General features: G+C 41.6%; 1 protein-coding gene across 4 annotated transcripts; it reads right to left on the reverse strand.

Annotated features, from left to right (window-relative positions):
* Positions 1-94: 94 nt before the first annotated feature.
* Positions 95-26,464, reverse strand: PODN (podocan). 4 transcript variants are annotated; one of them, XM_062003424.1, is made up of 12 exons: positions 26,348-26,464; positions 25,339-25,545; positions 22,404-22,651; positions 20,683-20,776; positions 19,383-19,447; positions 15,097-15,206; positions 12,736-12,892; positions 10,710-10,825; positions 8,083-8,740; positions 5,273-5,421; positions 3,476-3,677; positions 95-2,171 (listed from the first exon to the last, which is right to left on the reverse strand). In XM_062003424.1, the coding sequence occupies exons 2-11, from the start codon at positions 25,373-25,375 to the stop codon at positions 3,509-3,511; spliced, it is 1,803 nt and encodes a 600-aa protein (XP_061859408.1). In that variant the 5' UTR covers positions 25,376-25,545; positions 26,348-26,464; the 3' UTR covers positions 95-2,171; positions 3,476-3,508. The 4 variants fall into 4 exon arrangements, with proteins under 4 accessions (XP_061859408.1, XP_061859409.1, XP_061859407.1 ...); XM_062003425.1 differs by having other exon boundaries at positions 25,339-25,463; positions 26,316-26,464; XM_062003423.1 differs by having other exon boundaries at positions 26,316-26,464.
* Between the last annotated feature and the right edge of the window lie 781 nt (positions 26,465-27,245).

Raw genomic sequence — 27,245 nt, forward strand, 5'->3', positions numbered from 1 at the left:
AAAAAAACTGGGCTTAGTCCTGTGGATTTCCAACTATTCCTCATCATCTCTCACAGACTGTCTTATTCCTTTGTAAGAAAGAAACGAGCTACCGTTTTGTTTTCACAGTTTTATGCCTAATTTCATAGGTGCTGATGACACTAGATAAGGAATCAAGACTCTGGTTCTTCCCATCGATCTTTCACATGACAATCAAAAGACATTTCTCTTGGGGAGGGTTGAGACTTTTACTGGGGAATAGTGTGTGCAGGGGGGTGTTGGGTTGTTTTTTTTTTTAATGCTGGAAAATACTGACCCCTTTAAAGGGCAGATTCAGTGTGCAATTGTTTTGAAATAAACTTCAGAAAGGGTTTCCTAACTCTACAGGATATGCTCCTTCAACTCTATGTGGGTGTCCTTTGTCAAAGGCTGATGCCTGATTGAGAAGTTTAACAGTGCATGTATCATCCTGAAATTTTGAGCTAAGGTGCTAAAATGTACCTTCACTCCTGTATTCACTGCATCAGACTCTCAAGACATTCAAAAGGAGTCTGGGGTACCCAATTTCTCACAGACTGACAGTGTAAGGGACTGAAGTTTAAACAATCCTGCATATTCTCAGCTTGTTCAGGAATACAATAAATTGGTCTGCTTCACCAAAGACTGGCAAAACTTCCACTGGGGTTTGCTGGAGATAGCTAATTGATTTGAGCTATATTCTGTAAATGTTTCACACAGAAATCTATCCCAAAACAGATGGAAGCCTATTTTACTGCTCAGTGGTACAGCTGAAATTTAAAAATGTGATGTTTTTGCAATTTTTAGGGCCAAAGGTTTTTTTTTCCAGGAAGCCATCTTCCCTTCTATGATTCATGATCATGTTGAATTGTCAAAGGTAGGAAATATCAGCTTGGAATTACTGTTATGTGCTATGGTAACCTAAAGGGAGAATGTGGAACTAGATCTTCTCAAGCAGGAAGACAGCTGCTAAAAAAATAAGCCAACTCTGTTTCCAAGTAAATCCTGGAATGCAGTATGCAAAACAACACGTGTTCTATCAGAAATCCTCAAAAGAAAAGACTATTTCACCAAGCAGGCTGGCTACCTCAGATGAAGGACATTATAATCAAATAAGCAACGTGCCATCAAGGTACCTCTGTGGGTCTTCTTTTCCTTGGTTTCCTTATTTTCCATGATTCCAACAGGAGCTGAGAGTACTTAACACCGTGAAACAGTGAGGCTTCAAGAGAGTATGACAGCAGGCACTGTCTCCAGACTTGAACTAAACAAATTTCTCTTGAGGCCTAACAGTTTTCTCCTAAGACACCCCACGCTCATCTCTTTTGCTTCATTAGTGTCACTTCTGACTCATAATGTGAATGATATACAGTATGTGAAAAATTCTACCACATATATTAAATCACAGAGCTACTCAATCTTCTGGACACATCTTTGGAGACAGTCACACAACTGCCACATGGGCAAACAACAGCAAGACAGAAACTTCACCGAAGCTCTGGAAGGCAGACATAAAGATTTTTTATATATATTCACAAGAGCAATTGTTTTATCTTAAAACCTTTCTAAAATAGGCATATACTGCAGGCTTTGGCAGTAGAGATAAAATATTATGGGATCCAGCCTTACTTTGTTTTTCTCATCCAAATATACACATTGTTATAACAGAGGAATAGTTGCATCCAGAACTATTACGGCTGCTCCATGAGCAAAACGCCTCTTACACTGCTCCACACGTGAAACTACTGCAAATATCCATCTTGCCTGATCAACAACAGCTTCTTTGGTATGGAGGAAAAGAAAAGAAGCGTATACATGGTTCACTTAAAATGCAGTGATAAAAAGAGCACTTGAAGGCATGTGTTCAAAACAGTCCCATATTGTTATTACAGATGGAAACAGTGAAAGAAGAGAAACAGTAGAAACAAAAGCCAGCTTTTGTGAGTTCCAGAGCAATCCCTTATGATCCCGGGTCTTGTATAAGATGATTTGGAAGCTTTGGAAAGGCATTCAGGGTCTCTCCCTGAACCAGGCACTGTAACACACTGTCTCCCATGAGCCTGGCCCAGTGCCACGACAGTTTCTGCGTAATTCATTGCACGTTTTGCTAAGTGTTCTGTGTATCTATATAGATATATACACATAGGCATATATGTAATTTTCCATATGCTTTCCTGCAAAAGATCAGAAAATCAAAATCAATTACATAACGGAATACCAAATTCAGAATATGCTCAACTTAGCACCTGCTGACAGGTTGCACGTGCCTCAAACCAGAGATGTTTTCATTCAGAAGTTGTATGTGTTCTAAGTCTATAGATGCAACTTATTTCTACTCTCACAAAGTCTTCATACAGCTCAGCTGGGAGGTTTAATGTTTGACTTGTCAAGTAGCCCTCTTCAAGCCCCATCATCTTTTCAGCCTATTAGCATTATTTCTAGCCAATTCCTTGTGTCATTCTCCATGACAAAACGTTGATTAGGGACAGAACTACACAGTTTTTTTTCCAAGTCTGAGATTTTAGATCTCCAGACATAAAGAGTAGTGTCTTGAACCTCATCACCTTTGAACATAAAATGCTTAAGCAGATCCCTATTCTTTTTATGGGAAAAAATATATTCTTCAAATACCATACACCCTTCATCTTTTCTTCTGCATTTGAAAAGAAAAGAAGTTCAAGCAGAGATTCTTTATGGAATATTGGGATCTTAGTTTTGATTACTAGTCTGGAATCAAAGACAGCAGCAATCGCAACGTGCAGCTGCCCAGAGGCCTGTCAGTGAATCTGGGTGAAGTAAGCAGTTAACCCTCACTGAGACTTATCAGCAGCAAAAGCACAGGCTGTTGTGAGAGCTGGCTATCCTGGACCAGGCATCAATCCAGCCCTGTGTACCATCTCCAAAACTGACCCAAAGTAGATATCCATTTCCTAAGAAATATGCCAAGTGTAGCATTATCTTCCTACTCTGAGTGGTCAGTGATTTAAGGACTGCTTGAGACAGAGGCTGCAAATGTACACCATGTTTAACAGACACCAATGTGTCTATCTTCCTTTAGTTTGTCTAAGTTTTTAAACACATTTTCAGGTCACATGGTCTTCTACACCACAGATTATTCTTCATTTTCCATTTGAACTAGTTGCTCAAAACCATCATGACACGCCTTTTCTTTTTTGTTACCAGAATTAGTAAATCACGACCTTATTTCCCTCTTGTGCCTGCTGTGGCTGTAAGCAGAAGCCACTATGTACAGTCCACTGCCTCTGACAGAACACAGCTATATACTGACATTGCATTTTACAACATAACACACATCCAACCTTTTTTGATTCTGCAATTCCCAGTCACATTTCAGTGGAAACCTTTGAATCCAGGGCTCAGACACCACTTGCTATGTTTCAATCATCTTTGTAAACTGGAATTATTTACACAAGAATTTAAGACTGGGTCTTTGATTTAACTAAATTACAGTTATTACCTCTCACATGATGTGATTGTGTGAGTTGACATTTTAGCTCAGTTCTTCCTCCTCTTCCTCATATTCTATTTCCTCTTCTGAGTCATCCTTATTCTTTGAATTATTGCTGAATTCAAGGTTCCCTTCAATATCCAATACCTGTAAGTGCTTTAGGTTTTGGAAGGTACTTTCCTTCAGTGCTCCAACTGCAATCTTATTAAACCTTTAAACAAACAAAAAGGCCTTCCTGTTGAAAGAAACCTATCTTTTATATCCAACACAGAAATGAGAAGAGTAGGAGGAAACGGTTCTGCAGAGTTACTCCAACTTACACTGACCCACAACAAAAAACATCATGATATTGGAATTCCTCCCCCACAAATATTTTCTGTCAGCATTCTGCCTTCTCCATAGCACATCACATTTCAAAGTGTAGCTTGATTTTTTCATGAGGTTCTGTGACACCTCTTGATTGTTTAATTCTTCTCCTACAAAGCTCAAAGTATTGGTACAAAGTATCCCTTTGGAAACAAAGCAACATGCAATAATTTTTAATCTGTTTATTTTGTTTTCCAAGAAAATAAACTCATCTGCAATTTAATAACCTCTCACATAAATGCTTGGTCTGTCACTCTCAAACATGCTTAAAATCATATTCTGTCTAATATTCCAGATGTATATTATTGTTTCAGAGCACTGCAGTGATTAATAACCTCCCATTAAGGATTTCAGCTTAGGTTGGGTGGAGTTGTCTCCTAAATATGTTAGCAAAACAGTTTAGCAAATTCCTTTTTTCTCTTTATATAGAAATATAGAATGTGGTATGTGGTTTCTGGTTTGCATCCAAGCATTCACTAAAAGCTCATAAATGTGAGCAGCTGAATAGACAGACTGCTCTAATTTACACCAGACTTTGCAATTTTATTTGCTTGGTATGGAATCATTCATCCAAAAAGGTATGATTCAGAACTATTCCAAACTACAGAACAGTTTGGTCGTTTATAGACAAAATAAGGCCATATTTAGTCTTGTGCAGCAGGCAGCCCAGGCTTTTTGAACACATCCACTGGATCAGATTAATCAAATATTCTGAAGGCATTCATAAATTACTTCTAGGCAATATTTTCAATAACATTCCATCCGATTAAAATTGAATTTATTACTAGGCCACATTCTTGCCTCACTTCTTGTGGTATGAAAATCTGCTTGAATCAGTTACATTACTTTGAATTGACATTGTATGTCAAAAAGGTCAGTACCTGTCACCTATAAAAACAAAGTCCTCTTCCTATTGACAGAGTATGAAAAAACCCAGGGAAGCTTCTCAATTTACTTGCACAACTGTCACAGTTGTCATTTGCCATCTGTTTCTGACAAAACTATGAAGGGAATGAACACAACTTCAAGACTGGTGATACGCACTTCACTAGGGAGGGATTTTGTCAAAATCCAAGGCTAACAGTCACAAGTGAAGCTGCAGTCCTGCCACTGGACTGTAAGATCTTAGTTTGCAGATGAATACTGGAATATGACGTAATCTTAAACATTGATTTCCCACAATTTCTAGCATACCTAATCTATTCTAATAAGCACAGAAAGGACAAACTTTTCAGAAAGAAAGAGCTTATTATGTGTATCCACAATACATAATAATCCATATTTTTCTGAGCAGATGCAAAGAGTTTCATCACACATTACTATAAAACAAAGCTGCTTATTAAGAAAGTCGGGATTTTAAATACTTTCTGAAAAGTAAGCAATTATCATATGAACAAAGAAGTAAAAATGTTGTGTGCTGAAGTGGCAACTTTACCTTACCTGAGGTAAATCCCCTTTATTTTGGGCGTGGATTCAAAAGCATTCTCTGAAACCGTAGTGATCTTGTTATTCTGAAGATACAGATATTCTAGAGATTCTGGCAGGCCTGATGGGATAGAAGTCAGTTGGTTGCCAGCCATGTCTAGTGACTGCAAGGAAAAGACAACAAGGGGTCAAAGTAGTAATTGAATGTAAATATTAGCAGTGCTGCTGCAAAGAGACGCATGTTTTACAAAAAATGAGCTTCCAAAGGCTGGCTCCATACACACACACCTCCTTTGAAGTTTATCCATTGCCTTTTAAACATATTCATGCACACACACTCAAGTCTATACATACATATATCTATATAGTCCAGTAACAGTGAAGAGCCGAGACGTTTCTGCAAAGCTTATCCAGGGTTGTGTTTGAAAATCATTTGGACAAAAGGGCTTTATTTTTCAGATGGTACTTTTCAGATGGTGAATCTGCTTCGGTACATCTCCCTTCTGGTGAGGTCAGGCAAATGACAAACACTGTGTGTACAGTGGAAACTGTATATTGTCAGACATGCAGAAAAGTTCCTTTTGACCTCGTAGAAAAACTGGGGTGATGTTTTTTATAGCATAAACTAATTTAATCTACCTGTAATTTGCATCAAGGTAAGTGTGGCCACGACAATTCTGCTCTCTCACACTACTATGTAGCACCATGATTTCACATGAGACATCATGCTGTTATGTTTAGGAGTTCCAGTATTGCTTTACCTCTGTCCCCAGGCTTTAGCCTATGCCTGCTTTAAGTGAATTAAAAGTAGACTGAGTTTCAGATACATATGAGAATTTGTCAGAAGCTGCTACTGCAAATGCTTCACTAGCTAAGGTTAGAAACTAGGTAGAATTACACATAAAAACATCTGGCAATGGTCTAACATGAAGAATGTATGAAGACATCAGGACTCAAGGCCATGATAATTTCTCATTAATTTTATGCTAGAAAATGGGTGAATACAAGTATTTTGTTATCCTGTATTGCAGCATTTTCATAGCACCAAGCTGACAGGCTAGTTACACATTATTCAAAGCTACACTTCTGCAAATGACTGTCATGATTTCAGTAGTTTTATTCTCCACATCATCCCAGTCTGGCAAACAATTATGTAAATGTCTGGCTTTGCAACTGCAGTCTTCAGTTGATTTCCATGGAAACAGTGTGGACTGAAGCATATGCTAAGAACAGGCACAATCAGGACCTTATGTGATGGTTACTTGTCAAACCAACTCCAGTGCACCAACACATAAACCAATTGCTCAGTTAAGCCCTTAATAATAAAAAAGATTGGTATATGCTATCATGGAAATAACTAACAAGTAGTAATGCTGTTCCAGAAATAAGAAGCAACAGCTACAGTGCACCATTAGTCTTAACAGAATTTTAAGTATGTATTATCTTAACCTTGTTTAATATGAGCAGAGTTTGATGTGGGGTAGGTACAACTGAAGGACCAACATTTGATTCAGCAATGTGTTAACCTGGCTTGACACTCACTACAAGAGAGTGACAGTAGAATAAAAGTAATGTCAAATAGCTACGAATTAGGTCTTTCACGAAGGAAAGTTTATCATTCCAACCAACAACTAAAGCTGCCTAACAAGTCTCATGACCCCTTTTTTAGTTAGAAAAATATCCAACCCAGGTGACAGTGCCTACATTTTATTAAGTTACTGCTGTGAAACAGTTCCAGCATCTGTAATTCTCAATAACATCTTCCTTTCAGTCTATTTTTCGTGGTAGATATATTTGCAGAGACATTATCAGTGAGGAACCAAAAAATGCAAAATACATTATTATAGCCATGGACCAAATCTGCAGCTGATGCAAACCAACAGCTCTACAGATGCTGTGGCTGCACAGTAGACTCACATTAGCTGAAAAACAAGCTATTGTTTATTCCCAGAAAGAACAGGAAGGGAAATGTTCACATAGATAAACGTTTGGATTGTTTGAAAACACAGTGAGGGCCAGGGTGACATATGCTCTGTGTCCCTTATCCCTGATCTGCTCTTAGACACACAAACCTTGCCTGTACGGTGACCTATCCATGCACACCCTAGATGGCTGCCATATGACATGGGTAATACCTTTTTACTGCAGGAAACAGGCTGCTGCCTAAAAGGAAATGCAAACAAATCCTTCAGTGTAACAACTCTGAAAGGTCATTTTGCACAGCACAAAAGTGATTGTCCCTGCCTGCCTTATGTTTTGTGTTTAACTTTCTCCAACAATTAAGCAAATGAGAAGACTGCTGATTGAATCCAGACCCCCTAGCTGCTACCCAGGTGCCTCAGCCAGCTGAGCTGCTAAATCCTACAGCTTGGCCTGTCTGACTATAAGCTGATGTGGGGGCTTTGAGAATTAAGAGTGGTTTTGTTTATGCATTCCTTCCTCCTGCTGTCTCTCTTCAAAGCTGATTTTAAATCTTTTGAGAGACAAGTAATTTGAAAGGCATAATTGCATTTTTAATTACAACACTCACTGATGTTTATCTGAAAATACATGACACTGTTAGGATTCAGAAACAAAGATGTCCTTATATTTCCCAGAATTAATCATACAGGGAGGACCAGCAACCTGATCAGCATTGGGAGGCACCCACCGCTGGCACAACAGCACATCATTTCTACTCTAGAAACAAAGGGTGCAGAACTTTCAATGCAAGCCCAGGGCATGAGGACCAAGTGCATCTCATATTGGTGCTACACAAATTGTCTCAGGCAGACAGACAAGGACAGCAGCATTACCAAAACAACGAGAGAAGGTGATGTTCCTACCTGCAGACTGCTGAGCTCTCTCCACGCTCTCGAATAAATTGAATTGATTTTCAGTTTATTGTTGCTCAAATAGAGCTCCTGCAGCTTTGTCATCCCAGACAAAGTCCCTTTTGGGATGATGCTTATCTCATTCTCCTTCAGCTTCAGAATCTGTAAGTTCTTTGGAAATCCAAAGGGCACAGTGTTGAGATTGTTTCCAGAAAGATCCAAGGACTTCAGCTGCCTCAGTTTACGGAAGGCCTCCCGATGGATCTGGGGACTTTTGAGCTTATTGTAGCTCAGGTTCAGCTCTTCAAGGAAGTAAGTAGTAGCAAAATCATTCCTGTTGATCTCAGAGATCTGGTTATGAAGGATCATAAGTGTTTTCACCCTTCGGGGCAGCCCGCTGGGAATCCTTTCCAGCATGTTGTTGTACAGGTGAACAGTGTGCAGCTTCTTTAAGCCCTGGAAGGCTAATGGGTGAATACCTCGGGCTTTCAGTTTGTTATTGTGGAGCAGAAGGTATTCCAGGTTCTTAATTTGGGTCAAGACATCTCTGCCGATCACCTTAATTGCATTCTTCTCCAGGTGCAGCAGGACGATGTTTCGGGGTAAACCACTTGGAATTTGTGAGAGGTTATTGCTGGACAAATCCAGATATTCAAGACTGGACAATTTCCTTGGGAAAGCAGGAAAGAAAACACTCTGCAAGGTGAAATGATAACGAACTTCCCCTAGGACTTTACAATCTTTGCTTTAGTGTCTTTTTACCCGGCACAGCTCCCACCACTGCCTTCTTTTGTCTCACGGTATGGCTGATGTGGACAGCAAAACAGGGAGCTCCCATACTGCCATTAGGGACCAGGACCAGGCACTGCCATTGCTCCCAGCCACACTAGCAAGGGAACCTCCTAGAGACCACAGACACCTAAACTGCCACCGTGCTGAGATCAGTCTTGCAGGCTACTGTTCTCTCATTTGGCACCACAGACAGCAACATATGAGCAATTTCAGTGAACAGGTACCACAAGAATGATGCCACAGGCGCTCCATTAGAACAGAGAATTTAGTGCTTGGTGTCACAGCAGCACAGCCTGAGTGTGGGTAATTTATTTCTCTTTGACAGTGGATACTGAAACTGAAGCGCAGACCTGCTTTTCAGATGATGAAATATTACTCATGAAAAGCAGAAATGCTAATTTAGTGTCCTAGGCTAAGGTAGTGAACTTCTCCTGACCCCCTAGCATTATGGAAGTGAGTCAGGGCTAGAGCTGCTTTGTTTAAGCTACTGAATCTGGATTCCACGGACTCAGATGAAGCTAAAATAAATCCTCAGACCAGCCACTTATACCAACTGGATGTAGATCACTGGTATTCCATGCCAGGACTGAGGAGCCCTGTATTCCCTTGTATTTCAAGTTGGTTTCTCAGTTCAAATGAGACAGCACTACATAACCTACTGCAGATGACTAGAAAGTTTTCAGGAAATGTGAGAACTAAGGCAATACAGACATGACTTACTGGTTACTCCATTGCCACAGCTATCCAAACATGCCCTGAATGAGCAAATAAACTCCTGGGTAAAGCACTTCACTGCTGCACGTTACAATGTTTCCCCAGCTTGGGTACATCTCACTAGCACTCTGCTGTGCTGTACAGACAGTTTCATGAGAGCAAAGAGCAATATCCACCCTCTCTGTGGACTGTGACTGGTGCTTTAGCTATAGCCACTGTAGTCTGTTCACCAAAATCCAAATAGAAATGATATGTTCAACATGACCTGGAGGTAGACACAAGGTAACTATGGTAAATTACTAGGGGAGGTTTCTGAGAGTGGGAAGTGGAAAAGGAAAGCACAGTTTGACATATTGTCATGTCTGGGTATCAGAGAAGTTTACAGAACTCAGTTATGGGCAGGACAGTTTATGCAATCTGGATTTTCAGGTGGAATGAGGGTTGCACTCAAGTGTGTGTTAGCTTTTTGCAGTGCTAACTCCCAGGCTAAATTTAGGACAGTCAAAGGCTATTTCTGTTGCTCTAGTTTGTAGTAAGGCTTTTGCAGCCATCTGGCTATTGAGAAGCACCATTGCATCCCTGCCTGCTCCAACAATCATCTGCATGGGGGTACACCTGTGCCAGATAAATTCACTGCTGTGTATCTGGGGCTGCTTTCAAGTCACCTTCACAGGAACACAGAAGGAAGTTTACTGAAGACCAAGCTCTGGCCTTAACTCCCAGTGAAATGCCCTTGAAACTGTGAAGACCTAAGTTACCTCTCACTTTTGTCTAGTTTGGTAGAACAGAGACCACCTTTCAGCATTGCTCTAGGTGGCCTTTTCCCAGAGAGCACTTAGTACCTGGTGTGATTGGGTCTGTGGTAATCAGGGTGTGATGCAGCCTGACATTCAGTCTTTTGTATAAAAGTACTCTGCAGTGTGAATTCCAACCACCCACACAGATCTTTGCTTTTGAATGGCAGCACCTGAACCTAAGACTTTTCATACACAATTAGCTGATAAATGCATAATGTCATGCAGCTTATAACAAATATAATTTTCAGATGTACAAATGCACTTTGTTCAGCAGATGTACTACTGCACCAGAGGAGGCAGAGAGACACAGAGGTACAAACTACAGATCTGTCTCACCAGAAGGTTTCATTGTCCATTCCTTCATTAGTCAAGTAGTTATTCTGTAAGTACAGCTCCCGCAGACCTGTAAGCTCACTGAAGGCTCCTTTGGGAATCTTCTCTAGCTTGTTATTCTAGAGTCACCAGACACAAAGCACATTATTTGGCATGAAACAACATAGGACAACCAGTTTTGCTCAATAAATATCAGGCAGTTAAAGGCCAGCCATAAGATATTTCACAAGGCATTATAATTCTGCTTAAGAAATAAAAAAATAGACTAAAATATTACAGCCTATCCTTACTGATTCCCTATGGGATCTTTGGGCTAAGGAGTAAGAATTTGTCCCCCTGGACAATTTGTAGTCCTTACACCTATGTGCAAATGTATAATGTAATCTAGGCAACTGTGTCTAGAGTTTGCTCACAATGAATGGATTTTTTAAGACAGATTTCACCATTAAGAAGAACGAGGAACCCGCCACACTTCCAGCATTAATGGCATTCCAAAAGGTACAGTTCCTGCAATGCAGATTCCAAAACAATTACACTTACTGAGTGTGGCTTTACAGTAGCCAGCAGGCAGACATGAACAACATATAAACCAAAATTCCACTTAGAAAGTCCACTGAGGAACTGTAGGCATTATAAAAGGATACATAATGACACTGAATTTGTTGAAATTCCCACAATCTACTTCTACACAATAATGTGACAGACAGACTGGACTAGATTCAAGTACCAACCTATACAAAGTGTGGATATCACCACAGACAGATTTGGCTGAACATCTCAATGAATAGTGAACGAAACAAAAAGGTTTGTGACATCTAATGTACACCTTTTAGACACTTTTGATCCACTACTGCCTGTATCTCATTTCTCACCATTCTGGTTTTTGCCCAAGCAAAATATCAAGGTGAATGTTACTGCAGACAGGCATTGCACTTGAAAACTAAATGCTCATCTCTCTGTTCAGCTCCTCTTCCCTTAACACAACTGGTGACAGCAGGAAAGGACACGAGTTCAAAGAGTAGTCCTTCAAGTCTGAGACCCCTTTGGGAGATAATGATTACTTATAAATGGCAATAAAATGCAGGGGACTAGCAATTTCACACTTTGCAGAGAAACTCCGGTAATTTGAAGGATCAGACTGTTCGCCTTTACTTTTCTTCAAGCTGGAGAAGTCTGTTTTCTAGAAGACTTTAATGGGAATTAGGGAAAAGAAAGCTGGGAGGCAACACAGAACTGCCTAAGTCCAGGGGCTGATAACAGACTCCAATCTACACACGTCCAAGGAGCTGTCAACACTAGAAGCAAGCAGAACCAGGACTCCCCTGGCTGCAGCTCTCCCATTGTTAACAAGGCTGAGATCTCTATCACAGACATGATGATGTGTCTTTATCAAAATCAGATTATACTGAATTAATTAGTTAATACCACAATTGCTGCTATTGCACTGTTGCTGGAGAGGTTGGAGAAGTAAAGAACTACTGATCCAAACTTTTTCGTGTTGTACAAATTGCCAGTTCAGTAGCAAACAAAAATCACTAATATTAGGAAACAGTAGTTTATGTGAAAAGAGTTTGTGTGCAAAGCCAGTACATAGTGTGGAAGCAGCTGTCAGGAACAAAAAGCATCATCAGTGGCAAACTAACTGGGAGGCTAGTCACTGGATGGCCATGGACAATGATCTACTTCCTTGCAGGACTATGCATTAATATCAGTATATGCAGGGAAGAGACCAACAATGACACCACACAGGCATTTGCAACACATTTCCCTGAAAACACAAAACAGGAGTTTTGTTCCACGTGAGCATTTTGGTGTTTTGCAAAAACACTGTTACTTATGAGAAGAAAAAGTAAGGACATGGGAGACAGCTACTGTTGAGGATATAGCAGAGGAGACTTACAATGGGCCTGGGAATGTTTCCAAGTGCACTGAAATGGCTTGGCTGTGTGCTTTGAATCCCATACAAACCCCACACAAACACAGCACTTTGTCACAGTCCTAAAGGAATGAAAAACCTTGCTGTCATTACCTTTAGGTGTAATTTATACAGGGCTGGAGGGAGATTCTTTGGAACATACTTCAAGAAATTGCTAGACATGATGAGTATCTCCACATTATCAGAGCCATTAAACATGTTATCAGGTAAACCAGCATCTGAAAGTTTGTTGTTATGAAGATACACAGATCTGTTGGAAGGAGATACAACATTAGGTTAAACACACAGTGAGATCTGAGGTTTTATGTTCACCATGAGAAAGCTGTTTAAAAACTATATTTCAACCTTTTCTTTTTTCCTTGAGATAATTTGTTGTTTAAACGTGCCCTTTAATTTAGCAGGGGATATAGATGCAAAACCAAATGATTGATCCAAATACTCTCTCAAGTTTAGGTCTACTCAAAATCCAAACCTGCATGTGAATATAAATTTCACAAGTAGCCTTATCTTCAACGAGAAACTGAGTGCAAATCTGAGATTGTGCAGTGCTTTGAAAAGCACTGAAAAAGGTTTGAAACAAAGAATGTCAGTGTGGTGACCTCACTTGAGAGGGTTAGAACTCATATCTGGGATAAAATCTAGGCTTCTTGGGCTTCCAAAATCAACCTGTAGATCTCTCAACCCTTCAATTCCTTCTGCTCCCATGAAGGCTGGAAATACCCTAGGAAACAGTTTCTCTCCTACTCCTAGAACTCAGAAAGACATAGAGTACTGACAGAGAGACAGCAAATTCACTCAAACTGGAATAATCTGGAGTTTTAAAGAACATTTGGGAACGAGAAAAAGAGGGGGTTTTATTTGCTCTTCTTATTTTTTAACCTTTAATATTCACAGAAGTTTCTCCAATCAGTTTTTTTTTTAGATTAATTAATTCTTTCTTACACAGGTTTTAATTCTGCTTAAAACAATGGAGCTCTATGAAGTTATCCCTGCTTTTCATTGGCTTAACTGCTAAATTAATTCATTTAACTTCTTTTTACCCAAAGAAATTACAGGATTTTACTGACTGTGATTACCTCTTCCTTTCTTCTGTTTACCCCAAGATGTAGCAAGCAACTAAAGTTGCAGAGACAGGTTAAAATTGGAAAAGGGCACAGTGTCAAAGTGTGCTTTTTTAACTTGATCTTGCATTCTCTAATAGTTGCAAAGAACTTGGCAACGTCTTTCTGTAAGGAAGGAAAGGCTCAGTATGGAAACACAATTGTGTGATCACTCACTCCAGGGAGTTAAGAGCCACACTGAAAATATTGTTCACCCTGCATAGTCAGCTGTACTTTTCATCTCACAAATATTTGTCTTTCTGAAAACCTTGCTTTCCAAATAATCACTCTTAGACCATGAACTTTGCTGGGAGCAAATAAACCATCTGAAACAACAGTGTCAGGTTTTTATATCAGCAATCTTGGAAATCAGTGTTACTACTCTGATTAAAATAAGTGTTGGTATAGGAGAGTGTGAAAATCACTTCAGAAGAGTGCAAGAATTTTAACATGAAACCAAAACAAAGCAGCTTCTGTAACTCAGATTAAGGCAGAACACATGCAGCTTCTTTCATGATGAGATATTGCCAGAAATCAGTGAGTGACTCAGCCTTTTCAGCTACAAAGAGACTTTGAGACTAAAGGCCTATTAAGTACAGAGCAGCTTCAGTTCTCAACAGGAATGGAGTTCTTCAGTTCATCACAAGACTGGGCTGTAGAGGCACAACTGGCTCAGCCATTATTAAATGCTTCCAAACTTGGACGTGTAAATTGCTGCCAACAGAGTCCGAGATGTCTTCGCAGGACTTGGATGCTGCAGTGCCTGTACAGACAACTCAAAATGCCTTTGGAAAAGACCACATCTCACTGGAGGTGGTCTATATGCATCTGAATTTGAGATGGGTCAATGTGCTGCACTGGACCCAGCTGAGAAAATCACAACCTGAAACTAGCAAAAAGACCTTTGAAACTGGATCTGAGGGCATGAACCAGTTCTGAAGGTTCTAAAGTGCTCAGCTTTTATTGCACTCAACTGCACTGACTACTGTACTCCAAATCTGATTCTATTTTTTTAAATGAAAAGACTATAATAACACTAAGGATTTCTAAACTGTTAATCTCCATTTGGAGAAACCAAAGCTGTTCCATCCAATTCACAACTGATATACACATAAAATGGAGACAATTTCATTTTTATCTATGCAAAAGTGTCTGGCAGCTAGAAAGAAACCCTGGAATGTGTTTGTCTGAGAGATTATTTGATTTTTCAAGCAGAGGATAACAAACAGTCAGCTTCTTTCCAAAAAACATAGGTCAGCAATAACATGGTTTAGCCAGATAGTTTCTTATCACCCACCAACTGCACCCATGCAGTGGCAGAACACTGTCATTGTTTTCCTTCCCCGTCCCTTACCTCAGGTTTGGTTTCTGTCCAAATGTGAGCCCATATATCTTAGTGAGATAATTGGCTGCAAAATCTGCACTGATCAAGGTATTTGGTAGGAATTTTGGAGCCACTGTTAGCTGTAAAAGAAATACACATGGGAATTACAATTAAATGCAACAAATGTTTTTACCAAGTATTAGACCAGCAACAAAACACTGGCAAATTTACTTTCTCTAAATAAGCAAAACCAAATCAAACTGAATGCAGGTTGCATGAACGAAAACACATTGTCCTCACTAATCTCCTTAGGAAGGAGACAGACTTGCTCCAAGATATGTGAATGTTTGTTTTAATTGGAAGAGCCCTGTCTCTTTTTGGTGGAAGAGATCAAGAAATTGTTATTCAGAGAGCAAAAACTTTGCTTATTATTGTTCCTAATTCCTCAATCTGCTGTGCCAAAAAAAATCCAACCCACCTCACAGTGGCCTGCTACTCACTCTCTTAGGAAAGTACCTTGAGGAGGGGAAGAGTTTCACTTCATTATGTCTGTTCCAACACTGCATCCATTTACAATGATCTTTCAATGCAGGATTCAGGTTCCCAAAGAACAGAGATGCTTCTGAGCCGAATGATGGAATATCAAATAGGGCTTCAAAGCAAATACTTAGTGTACAGTGATACTTTGTTTATCAAACAAGCAATGTATCGGAAACAAAACAGGACAGAAAGGTCCTGTCTCCAAAACTTTATAGCTGATAAGAGGCACAGGATTCCATGTGTTTGCTTGTGTTCCCTTGATATTTTTATCAGTGACTTTAAAAAATAATACTGGGAACATCTGCACCTGAACAAAAACTGGTAGAGTGAAAACTACCAAACAACAAAGCTCAGTTTTACAGAGTATCCAGACAATCCATTACTCAGGTTCACTGAATGGCTGCTAACAGTAGTGTCATTCACCTAGAAACCAAAACCACAGGTTTCAATACAGGCTGGAGGACAGTTTTCTGGAAAGTGCAAACCCAGACAATTTGTGCCTCGAGGTTAAGCCCTTGGGAAACAAATTATTAGAACAATGCTGTAGTGGATGTGATCCTTGAGCAGGTAGACTACCGAGCTGCAGTAGGCAGGTACAATCATGTGGTTACAGATCTTAACTACAGTACAAATGAGGCCACTTTTTACACCATTTTATGTACTCTCTGAAGGGCTCTGGAGAGAACCTCTTTTCCAGAGAGATACTAGATTCTTTGTCATCTAAAGCTCTGAGATCAGGACAGGAAACACTAGGTAATGGAAGAGATTTGCCTTCTAGCTTGAAATTCTTTGAACCCGCAAAGCTTCTTCCTCACAGTGCTGTGGCGTGAAGCAGAACTTAGTCCATGCAGCCAACAAGGCACAGCAAGACTCACATGATGAGAAAACATGTTTTTCAGACTTTTATTACCTTAAAACTGCACTTCGTTATTAATAATAGTGTAAAACCAAAACTATTAACAAAATGTGAGAGAGCAGACGTTGTACTGGAGAAGTGCCTAAACCAAGCCTCCAACTATGTATTTACCTAAAGGGTGCCTGGATCTTTCTCTTCTAGTTTGTCAAGTGTGCTCTGATGGACTGTAGCCATAAACCTGCAATTCATTGGACTCATGATACAATCATATTTTTTAAAAGATGAAAGCACATTATTTACTATTTTTTATTTTCACCTGTGCCAAAACCTCCATCCTTAAGCTATCTTCAATGTTAAATGATCACAAGTAGACAAAAAGATCTTTCCCATCAGTATTTGCAGTGAGTGAGTGGTGGAAAGAGGCATTCTACAGATTCCTGCAGTTGTCATAGCACTGCTCTTGGCTTTACCAGTAACCTCTCACCTCCTGATCTGGGAGATATGATTTCAGGGAAGTGGATAAAAGTACTCATCTTTGACTAGGAAAGTGTGACAGTGTCTCAGAAAGAAATCAATCTCTACTGTGACATAAGAATTCAGACACAGCAAAAAGACTGAATCATTTTCATATAATAAAGGCACATTAAATCTCTTCTTGTGAAATAAGGTCTATCAGGTTGTAGCTTTTAAACAAAACAAAGGGCTCAGACATGTGAAATGAGAGGCACCAGAACCACAAGAAAGAAGAAAGAGAAGCTTCATCCAAAGAAAGTGTTTTCACTTGCTCAGGGCTTTTCTTTGGCATTTCAGCACTTAGTCATGAGACTGAGACTAACTGATCTCCACTGGTTGACTGCATGAAGGATTAATGCTGGATTGTTTTAACTGTTAGCAAAAATAAAGTTGACTGAGTAGCTTTGTCTAGTATATTACCTAATAAGTAGCAACATGTGGTTCTCCACTGCAATTTTCTTGCAGCTTTACTGCTGGATCTGTCTTTCCAAATGGCAGACAATATTTCTTCACTGTCAACTATTGAGTAAATCAGTGAACACAAAAGGATCATACAAAAGCTATTACCAGTTTTGGAATGGGTTTTCTTGCTTTGATACAAACAGAAACACTGGATCCAGGTGAATCCTGTATCACCTTGAGGATATGGGGAAATGTAAAACCAAATGTCACCAAAATCATCAGTTTCTGGTGAATAATAAGGAAAGCCCAGGATCCGGTCTGCAGTTGGGTGGAAGAGATTTCTGTTATTAGCAAGGCTTACCGTGGATTCAATGTGACAGAGAATGAAGTGAAAAATTAAAAAGGACTACAGCATCCATTCTTTATTTGAAGTACTTGTTACTTATAAGCCAGAGACAGCTTTTAGTCTATTATGATATTTCTTTTCTGTGACCAATTACATTTAGTAAAAGATAATTTAGCTACACTTGATGGGATCATCATTGAAGAGACAGCAGAATTAAGATAATCCACAAAACAAGGAGCAAACTACCAGCAAATCCCTGCTCTCCTCCAGACACCACAGTCACTTGATCCACAGTGCTTCCTGCCACAGAGTGGATGCAGTTTGAAGCCAATCTGGTTTGTCCTGGGTTGTGATTTATAAAGAAATGTGTTATTTTTCTGGGTCCACAAGTTCTCACTGTAACTAGTTTTGACATTCGCTGATGTTTGCATTTTCTTTTGGGATCCTTTTCTCTCTGCAGTAAAGCCAGAAAAACCAAACACTTTGTTTTGTCACACAGGGAAAATTGGAGTGCAAAGTTCTGGAATATTAGTCACAGTCTGGCTTGTTCCTTTTTATGGAGTTATTAACTGCCAAGATTGTTATATGGAAATGGTGCTTAAAAGGGAGAAAAGAACACAATGTTACTGTACTGAGGAATGGGTTCTATTCTCAATAACTCCATACAGAAATCTAGGGAGTGATTCTGGATATGTCTTGGCCTGAATAAGCCTGAATGTAGCCACACATATATATAAACAAAACATTAAAAGGTCAAAGATTTTAAGAGCCTAATAAAATATGTATACAGACATATAAATATAGAGAGCGAGGGAGGGAGGGAGGGAAGGGCAGGGTTTTTCTAGACTGAGGTTTTAACTTATATTCCTCTTTGGCATGGCAATTTCCTCTGCAGCAAACATTTGTGTACCATCATTGGATATAAAGAAAGCCATAATGGGAACCACCCAGATGTGAGGGTTATGTGAGAAGTTACTTCATTTCCTAGCCTTGGCAGGAGAGATGTACTTCCGACATGACATCCAACTTGGGTCATGAACAGGAAAGCACCTAGGATCTTCTCCATTAAAAACAAAACTCAGCTCCTACCAGTGAAGCTAAAAGAATAAATCTATAACTTGTGCAGTTTCACTGTGTGTGGGTATCTCTCCCTCCCCTCAAAATCTGATGAGAACAGGAGTCAGGGAAAACTGGATAGCTTTTTACAGATCCTGATGGCTCCAACACAGGTATTAGGATGTGTTTGCTCACAAAATTTTCAACTAGCTTCATCTGACAAGATATGCAGCATTTCACATCATTACTCCACAGGTCATCTGCACACAGGTAGCCACCAAACCTGCATGCAGCTGATTCAAAGCCTACTGAAGAGTGGCAATTTATAGATGCAGGGTCTCTCTGCACCTTGCTACACAGACAACGGAAACCTTCCACGAGGTGCACAAATAAATAAATGATCAAAATATACCTGCATGTGTACCCTCCAATTTTTTAGTATACTGATTGTCTTGACCTTAGATGAACCTGAATTAGATGATGACTTTTTTTATCACAAATTTACTTACCTAAGATATTAATTTTAAAAGAATTGAAGACTTGCTTGTTGAACTTTCAAGATACGGTAAGAAAAGAACTCTGAAAGCCTTGTGATCCTCTTACCTTATTGTTCGCCAGGTACAGGTAATTCAGATTCTCCAGATGCTCAAATGCCTCCTCTGGCAACCCTTAAAATCAGGAATAACTTATCAGTGACACTGGCACCTTAGTGCTTCTCTGAGTGAAAATATCAATATTCTCTCTCAGCATATTTAAGGTGAGACTTAAATATCATTCATTGCCATTGACACAATCAGACTCTTGTTCTCTTGTTCTGCTCCCCCTCAATCCAGAAGCCAGGCAGTAACCAGCTCAGAGAGCTGAGCCAGCTTGGAGCTTACTCTCCTCCAGTAATGATCAATTTTCAGCTGAATCATTTCTCATCCAGCTGATCACACAAGCACAATGGCTGTCACAATGGAAAGCCTGCAAACAAGATTTTCACCTGGCACTTAGATAACCATAAGCCAAAGGTGAAGCTATTTCCCGTGTCAAAACACATTGGAAACTCAGGGCTGCACTGAAGCTTGTGAGAGAAACACCAAGTCCCAAAGGTAATACCATCAAAATCTGAATCCATTAAGCACAGCCTTGTGCAATATGTGTGCTATATTTTGAGTCCCACACACAAAATGCCCACATTCTCAGTAAAGGCTGTTCTTTATCACTGGAATAAAGATGGCAACAGCATTCAAACCAACTGGGTGACATACAATTTCACAATTACATCTTCTGTACTACGTATTCTGCTCACTATTTACTCTAATTCCTCTGGGGTTTCTTTACTTGCCTTACTAACCCCTTGTTGAGGTTCTCTAACAAGAATAAGACTTAGCAAGCAAGACCTGCCTGCAAAAATCAAAGTGGTTTTAGAAGAAGGGTAGAAGTTGCCTTATTTGCAATATATATTAATCATATTTATACCAAATTGGACAAGGACTGAACTGGACTAAACTGCACTAACTGCCTGACTAGACTGAACTAAACAAGTGGATTAAGAAACACGGTCAGTCAGAAGGAAACCATTCAGCATGTAGACATTTCTGGTTCTCGAGTGCATTGCACTGATGTGCCTGTGGGATCAGAGGGAGTTTCCTGGACAAGAAGATCTCACGCCACAGCACACAGTGCTGCTGCCAGGTCTCCTCAGTTCAGTAAGGCTGCATTCTTATACACTGAGTATTACGTTTCAGACGATAAAGTGCCTCCATGATCTGTGTGATGGCCAAAGGAGTGAGGTTTATAGCTAACCACTCCAACCAAGTCAATCCATCACTCGGTGGCTTTCCTTATCAGCTGCCCCTGGCCTCATTGCTGTTCTGGAGGCTCAGGCTCTGTCCACTTCATGACTCTGCCAACTCACCTTTTGAAGTTAGCCTGTTGTTTTGCAAATTGAGAGTTTCCAGTCTGTGGAGACGAGCAAGCTCTTCTGGAAAGATTTCTTCTATCTGGTTATTCTAAGAAAATGGAGAATATTAATCATCAGCAAAGTAACCCAAGAAGGATCCCAATAAACCCAGACTGTGAACTCTAATAAAATCTGGAAATGAACCCACCGTGTCACATTATTGTCAAGACTTCTCTCTGTAATGAGACAGACTTGGATCTCAAAACCCAGGCATTCAAACCCAGCAGCATTTGAAGGCCTGAACCAAGTTTTCTAGCTCGTACTCATCTCTAGAAATATCTGGCTTATGCACTGGTAGCACACAGAGTATGATTATGCCTGGCAAGGCCTATAATCCATCTGCCACAGCCACAGCTCATAGCTGCAGCAAAGCATTCGCTACAAAGTTGGCACTGTGGATTTCCAAGTTTATTACTTCTGTTATTTACACGTTGTTCTAAAAAAAACTTGTCACGGGCAGGGAGAGTCCAACTGGCTGTGCTTTCTCTGGTTCTATTGTCAGAGGTGACTGCCATCAGGTGCTCATTAACATGCTGACTAACATTTTGACCATTAATGAGTGATTCTAGAGTTTTAGCATCTAGGGCACCAGTCAAGGACCCACTGTGCTAAAAACCAAGCCAATAAACAGAAAGTGACAGCTGCTGCTCCAAAAAGCTTCTTTGCTTTTGCCAGTAGAGGCAGGAGCCATGGCTAGCACATGCCTGGGAGAGATCTGCTGAGGAAGGTGCCAGCTTACATTACAGTTTTTCTAACTATACTGCACTTGGATAGAAAGCTCTGCACAAAAACTGTATTTCATCCATTGAACAGAACTGGCAAACAGGAGCAATAAACAAAAAGCAGTTAGTTAAAGGCCAAAGAGGCATTGAAAAGCCTGGAACAACTGCCACCACTCAGAGATGTCCAAAGGGCTGCCACACTCCAGCACTGCCCACATCCTCAGGTGTCAGAGCATAGGCAGAGAAAGGATGCCTGTCCAAATGCTGGTCATAGGGATCAGTTAACCAACAGCAGAGCAGAGAAAGCTGCTGACAGTCCAGGGCACACTGCTGCTTCTACCTATAGTTTGCATCTCCCTTCTTTACATGCCCTTATCTTGACAAGACATGACATCCCTGCAGCAGAACCCTTTGCTGCAGGCATGACACTAGACTCTGAGCCACAGGCAGCCCAGCAAGCACAGCACCAGCTCTCTGGATGTCACGGGTAACACCACTCACTGACGGATGGCTTTGGACAGCTGAGCGGTGCTGTAGGAGAGATGGGACACTGGTTGGGTCTGTGTCTGGCCTGGTATACTGCATTTACAATACTTCAACTATCATGTAACGCTGCCAGAAAAACTTCCCACTAATGAAGTGATTTGGCCCATCCTTTTCGCAGACACCTCAAAATGAAACACCTTCACTGGTAATTATTCGTGTGGACAAAAACTCTCTTGGAGCTGGGAGAAAACAAGGAGAAAGATTTCCAGTCCACTTTCCTCCCTGGAACTGAGGGGAGAGAATTAACGCTGATGAAGGTGTGTTTTTGGAGCACGAGGCCTCTGGCACCTCCTGCTCCTGAGGCGAAGCCCAAGGGCCGCTGAAGGCGGCGGGACGGACTCGGAAGGAGAAGGCAAGGAGTCGTGCCCGCCCGGCCCGACGAGAGCCCGGACGCCGCCTTAGCCTTACCTGCAGGGACAGGTGGTTGGTCAGCTCCGGCAACAGCAGCGGGAACTCCTTCAGGTCGATGCCGCCGCAGTCCACGACGCCCTCCTGGGTGCAGCCGCAGTCGCGGGGGCAGGTGGAGGCCGGGCCGGGCGGCGGCCGCCGCCGCTCGGGGGCGCCCTCGGGGAAGTGGTTGCGCGCGGGCGGCGGCGCGGCGCAGCACAGCGGCAGCAGCAGCGGCAGCAGCAGCGCGGGCCCGGCGCGCATCGCCCCTGCGGGCCCACAGCGCGTCACTGCCGCCCCCGCCGCCAGGCCCACCGCCCCCGCTGCCCCTCTGGGCTTCTGGGGAGCCGGCGTGAGACCGAGCGGCCGGGCCGCCAGCCTGACCCGCCTGCGGGCCTGGCGGCATCCCCACACACACCGTCACACGCTCCTCAAGTTCGTTATTGCCTCTCTTTTATTTTCACGTTGCGAAACGCCAGATTGATAGAGGAGGTTATGCGATGTTATTGCTATGTGGCCGTTGGTTGTACCGTTCACAGAATCTCAAGGGTTGGAAGGGACCTCAAAAGCTCATCCAGTCCAAGCCCCCTGCCAGAGCAGGATCACCTACAGGTCACACAGGAACTCGTCCAGCTGGGTTTTGAAGGTTTCCAGAGAGGGAGACTCCACAACCCACCTGGGCAGCCCCTTCCAGGGCTCTGTCCCTCACAGGGAAGAAGTTTTCCCTTGTATTTCTTTGGGACCTCTTATGTTCCAGCTTCTACCCGTTGCCCCGTGTCCTGTCACTGGCCATCACTGAGAACAGCCTGGCCCCATCCTCCTGACACCCACTCTTGATGGATTTGTAACATTAAAGAGATCACCCCTCAGTCTCCTCCAAGCTACAGAGTCCCAGCTCCCTCTCCTTAATGTAACAAAGGTGGGCTGGACAGGACTGACTCTGGCTGTCCAGATGCCTCTCGCAGGAGCCACTTCACATGCATCAAGCAATAACAAAATCTCAGAGCTACTGAAAACAAAATGGGCTTCCTATTGATTTTGGATGGTGCTGTCCTGAACCTTAAGAGTCCTGGCTAATGTTCAGCTTTTATCTTTCTGGCAGCAGGTTAAAATAATTCAAACAGAAGTTGAATATCGACTGGGCCAGCCAGCTGGCCCCAGTTCAGCCCCTTTGGCCTCATTCATTGCCCATCTCACATTTCATACATAATGATTTGCAGAAAGGGCTGGTAATGGCTTGTCTTTATCATTTTGGCTGTTCTTCACAGAAGTACTCAACAGTGGTGAGAAATTCTTATTTAGGCTGATCTTTTAAGGTGAAAAAGCACAATGGATGCATGACTTTTCAGTTCGCCTCTGCCAGACCAGGTTCCTTCTTTGCATTGGAAACAAGAACCTCTAGAGCCAGACTGGCAGCCTCAGCACTGCATCCACAGGGGTTTGCCACTTTGCACCAACTGAAATAATTTCTGGGGCGCTCACAGACTTTAGGTACTTGGGAAGCATTGGAGAGATCCTGCTCTCAGCCACAGACATGAAAATCTTAAACGATTTCTTTAAACACTGACTCATACTTGAAGAAATGGGAGAAGGTGAGACTACGAGCATCCCAAGACAGTGATGGTTTTGCTACCAACATGCTGTGGGTTTAAGCATTTAACAGTTTGCTTTATCCCTCCTCCCTTTGCTTTACTATTCCACAGCTTCCATTATCTGTAAAAGCTAAATATAAAGAAATTAATCTCCTTTACAAAACATTCCAGAGATCAGGTGGTGCTTCTAATATAGCAGCTAGATATTAACAGTAAGATCAAGATTGACCATATGAGTATGCCAGCAGTGGACTAGTGAAATCCTCAGTACTTGGTGACCTAACCTCAGAAAATATTTCCAAAATCTTGGAGAAAATCATCTCAGAAAATATATCAGATCTCTAACAAAGTACTTCCCCTATGCATCAGCTTAGCCTTAGAGCTACTTAGAAAAGCAACTAAAGGGAAAAAAAACCAAACCCTTCTTATATGCAGGTCACAACCAGCCCTGCTGTAACAATTCCAACACTGTTCCCATAGCAGACAGTTACATCAGGGTTGGTTTGGGGCTCTTCAGATTTGCAACACATTGACTTTTGCACATATATAGCTGAAAAGATATTTAAAAAATAATATGAAGTATTGCACCTATTGCACACTAAAATTCCTGAGGCAGCCTCACCTTGTTCTCATCAATAAGCACACTTCTGCTACGATGCCTTTGAAGTGAACAGTGCTCCGGTGCCACAGGGAGACACTCTGGATGCAGAAACATCTGCTTGCATCTGGAGTGCAGGCAGGAAAACCAGGCATGATTTTGATTTTCTTTTAGTTCAAAGAAACTCTGAAGTAACTTCATTTCAACTCATTCCCATGGGCCTGATCCAAAGCCTTATTAAGAAACTATTAAAGATGTAGCTCAAAACCCCCTAGAAAGAGTCCTCTTGCCTTGCTGTCTGGTGGGCTTTGGATCAGGTCCTTCCACCCAGAGACTGAAGTTATACTGAAACCAGCTCAGGGGTTTCTGTGGGTGCATCTTTGTGAGTCCAGACAGAATAACTACTGATTTCTGCACGTTGCTGACACACAGCACCAGAGGCAGAGTGCTATAAAAGGCACCGTCCCAGAAGCTGAAGTTTCAGGAGTTACTGTCTGCTTCTCAGTGATTACAGTTACCTCAATAAACAACAAAATCACATTCAGAAAATCTCGTCTCTCTACCTATTATTCTCCACACACATTCTCACAGGACACATGTACAGATGGAAGAGCATCCCCTCCTTCAATATCAACAGGTTGACTGAGCTTGTTAGTTACACTGAATCTCTCCCCATCTAAAAGCTGCAGCTGAAAGGCAGGCTGCTGGATACTGTCTGACAATCCAGCTTTTAAAAAATATATATATTAAGTGCTGAAAAACTCACCTTTGCTGTCAGAAAGCAGATGAATGGAGAAGAACATTTCTCTTGCCCCACAGGCTCCCTCGGCTCATGCCATGTCAGTTACAGGCGCTGAACTCAGAGCGAGTCTCCCCTTTCCAAGCCAGATCCTTTCCAGATGTGAGCAGCAGAATTAGAGAGAGTAACAGGCAACCCTCTACCAACGAGAGTTTCCTGCACTTCCCAACGAAACTGGGGAGGAATTTTCCAAAGTCACCATATGGGAAAATGTGAGTAGGAAAGAGGAAGCAGCTATAGTCTGAATATAAAGACTTGGGTAAGAAACAATCTCCCATCGCTTTTTGTCAACACAACGGATGCCAAAAGCAAGCACGCTGCAACTGACAGCAGAGACGCACATAACGTTTCTGCTTCAGCGTTTCGTTGCAGGATTCCAGAGCTGCACTGGTACTAGATCTTTCATTTTAGCTGCATTGAACACCAAATCTGAATTCCAGGTGAGAATGTTCCCCCATTCCCTGGGGTCTGGCTCAAATCAACCAGGAAAAGACAGATCAGCAGTTTTTCCTGCATTTCGTCTCCCTCCCCTTTAACTCCCCCTGGTTTTCAACCCATCAGCTGATCTTCAGGGACCAGGGACAGATAGACTTAAACTACAAATGTCTGAGAGGCAAAGTCTACAAATTTGATATAACACCTCCATCTACCCAATCTCTTTATCTTTTAAGCCCCATATTTCAGCACTAACCATCAAAACAACCCCCCACTACACACATACTCCAGCAGTCCTGGTCCTGTTTAGCCCAGAAGCCTCACATTTATTTTTCTCCTCTTGGCTAAAGAAAAAGAGGAGAGGAACATGCTGTTTACAACACAGTATGCTCTAAGTGCTGCAATACTTCCAAAAAAGGAACACAGCTTTTTGTCACTGACAGCTGAGTTACTAATTGAAATCTAAAGCCACCTGCTTTGTGAATGCCCCACAGCGCTCCGTACAGTACCTCCACAGACTCTGCAGAGGATCTGTCCTCACCAGGAACACGACCTTCCTGATGAATTCCTAAAAAAAAGGGACACTGATTCTTTCTTCTCAACTTCAGCTGAAGTCTAAAGCAATTATTTCCTCCCTCTCTTCTTCCAGGCTTATATCAACTGGAACCGATCCCCCTCTGTGCCACGTGTAAGTTTCAAAGTTAGTGTGGGAAGTGTGTGTTTTAGCTAAAACAAAAATAAAACCAAAACAAAGCTGGCTGCTTAGTGATTCAGAGATCCAGGAAGCATTTGCCTGCTACCCTTTCTATATTACAGGAGCCCGAATCCATATAACAAAATTTACATGGTGGTTTCAAGGAGAAAAAAAAAAAAACCTGTGGGGACCACTCTATCTTACACAGAAAGAAGGAAGAGAAGGATGGCTACCTGGCTCACTATTGATGCCAGGGCAGACTTCAAAGGAGAGGAAGACAAAAGGATTCACCTTTCCCTGAAAAAGCATTTTTATCTGTGTTTTTGTTGTTTATTACTTAGCTGTCACATATCATCTACAAGTGCTACAAGACATTATTATGCCTCCTTTAGTGAGAAACAGAGACACACAAGCACACAGCCAACTCAGCATTATGTAGCATGACAGAGCCAGCACTAGAGAGGAAATATCCCACAATTACACCCTTATACTATGCTACACGTTACCTATATAGGTTGGGTTTTTCTAAGCTTTCACTTCCTCCACATCTTACTCTCCTACATCACCACAGCCTAAAATCATCACATCCCATCTCCAGGCCCAGTGCTGCATTTCCACCATCAAAACCCACACAGATTCCCAGGAAATCCAGAGCTAAAACCAAAGGTGGTGTGACCTGCCACAAAGCCAAAGGCTTTGCCCTAAGAGTACACAGACTCAGGCAACCACTGCTTGTGTTTGCTAA

The sequence above is a fragment of the Colius striatus genome, chromosome 10 (assembly GCF_028858725.1).
Source record: "Colius striatus isolate bColStr4 chromosome 10, bColStr4.1.hap1, whole genome shotgun sequence".
NCBI lineage: Eukaryota > Metazoa > Chordata > Aves > Coliiformes > Coliidae > Colius > Colius striatus.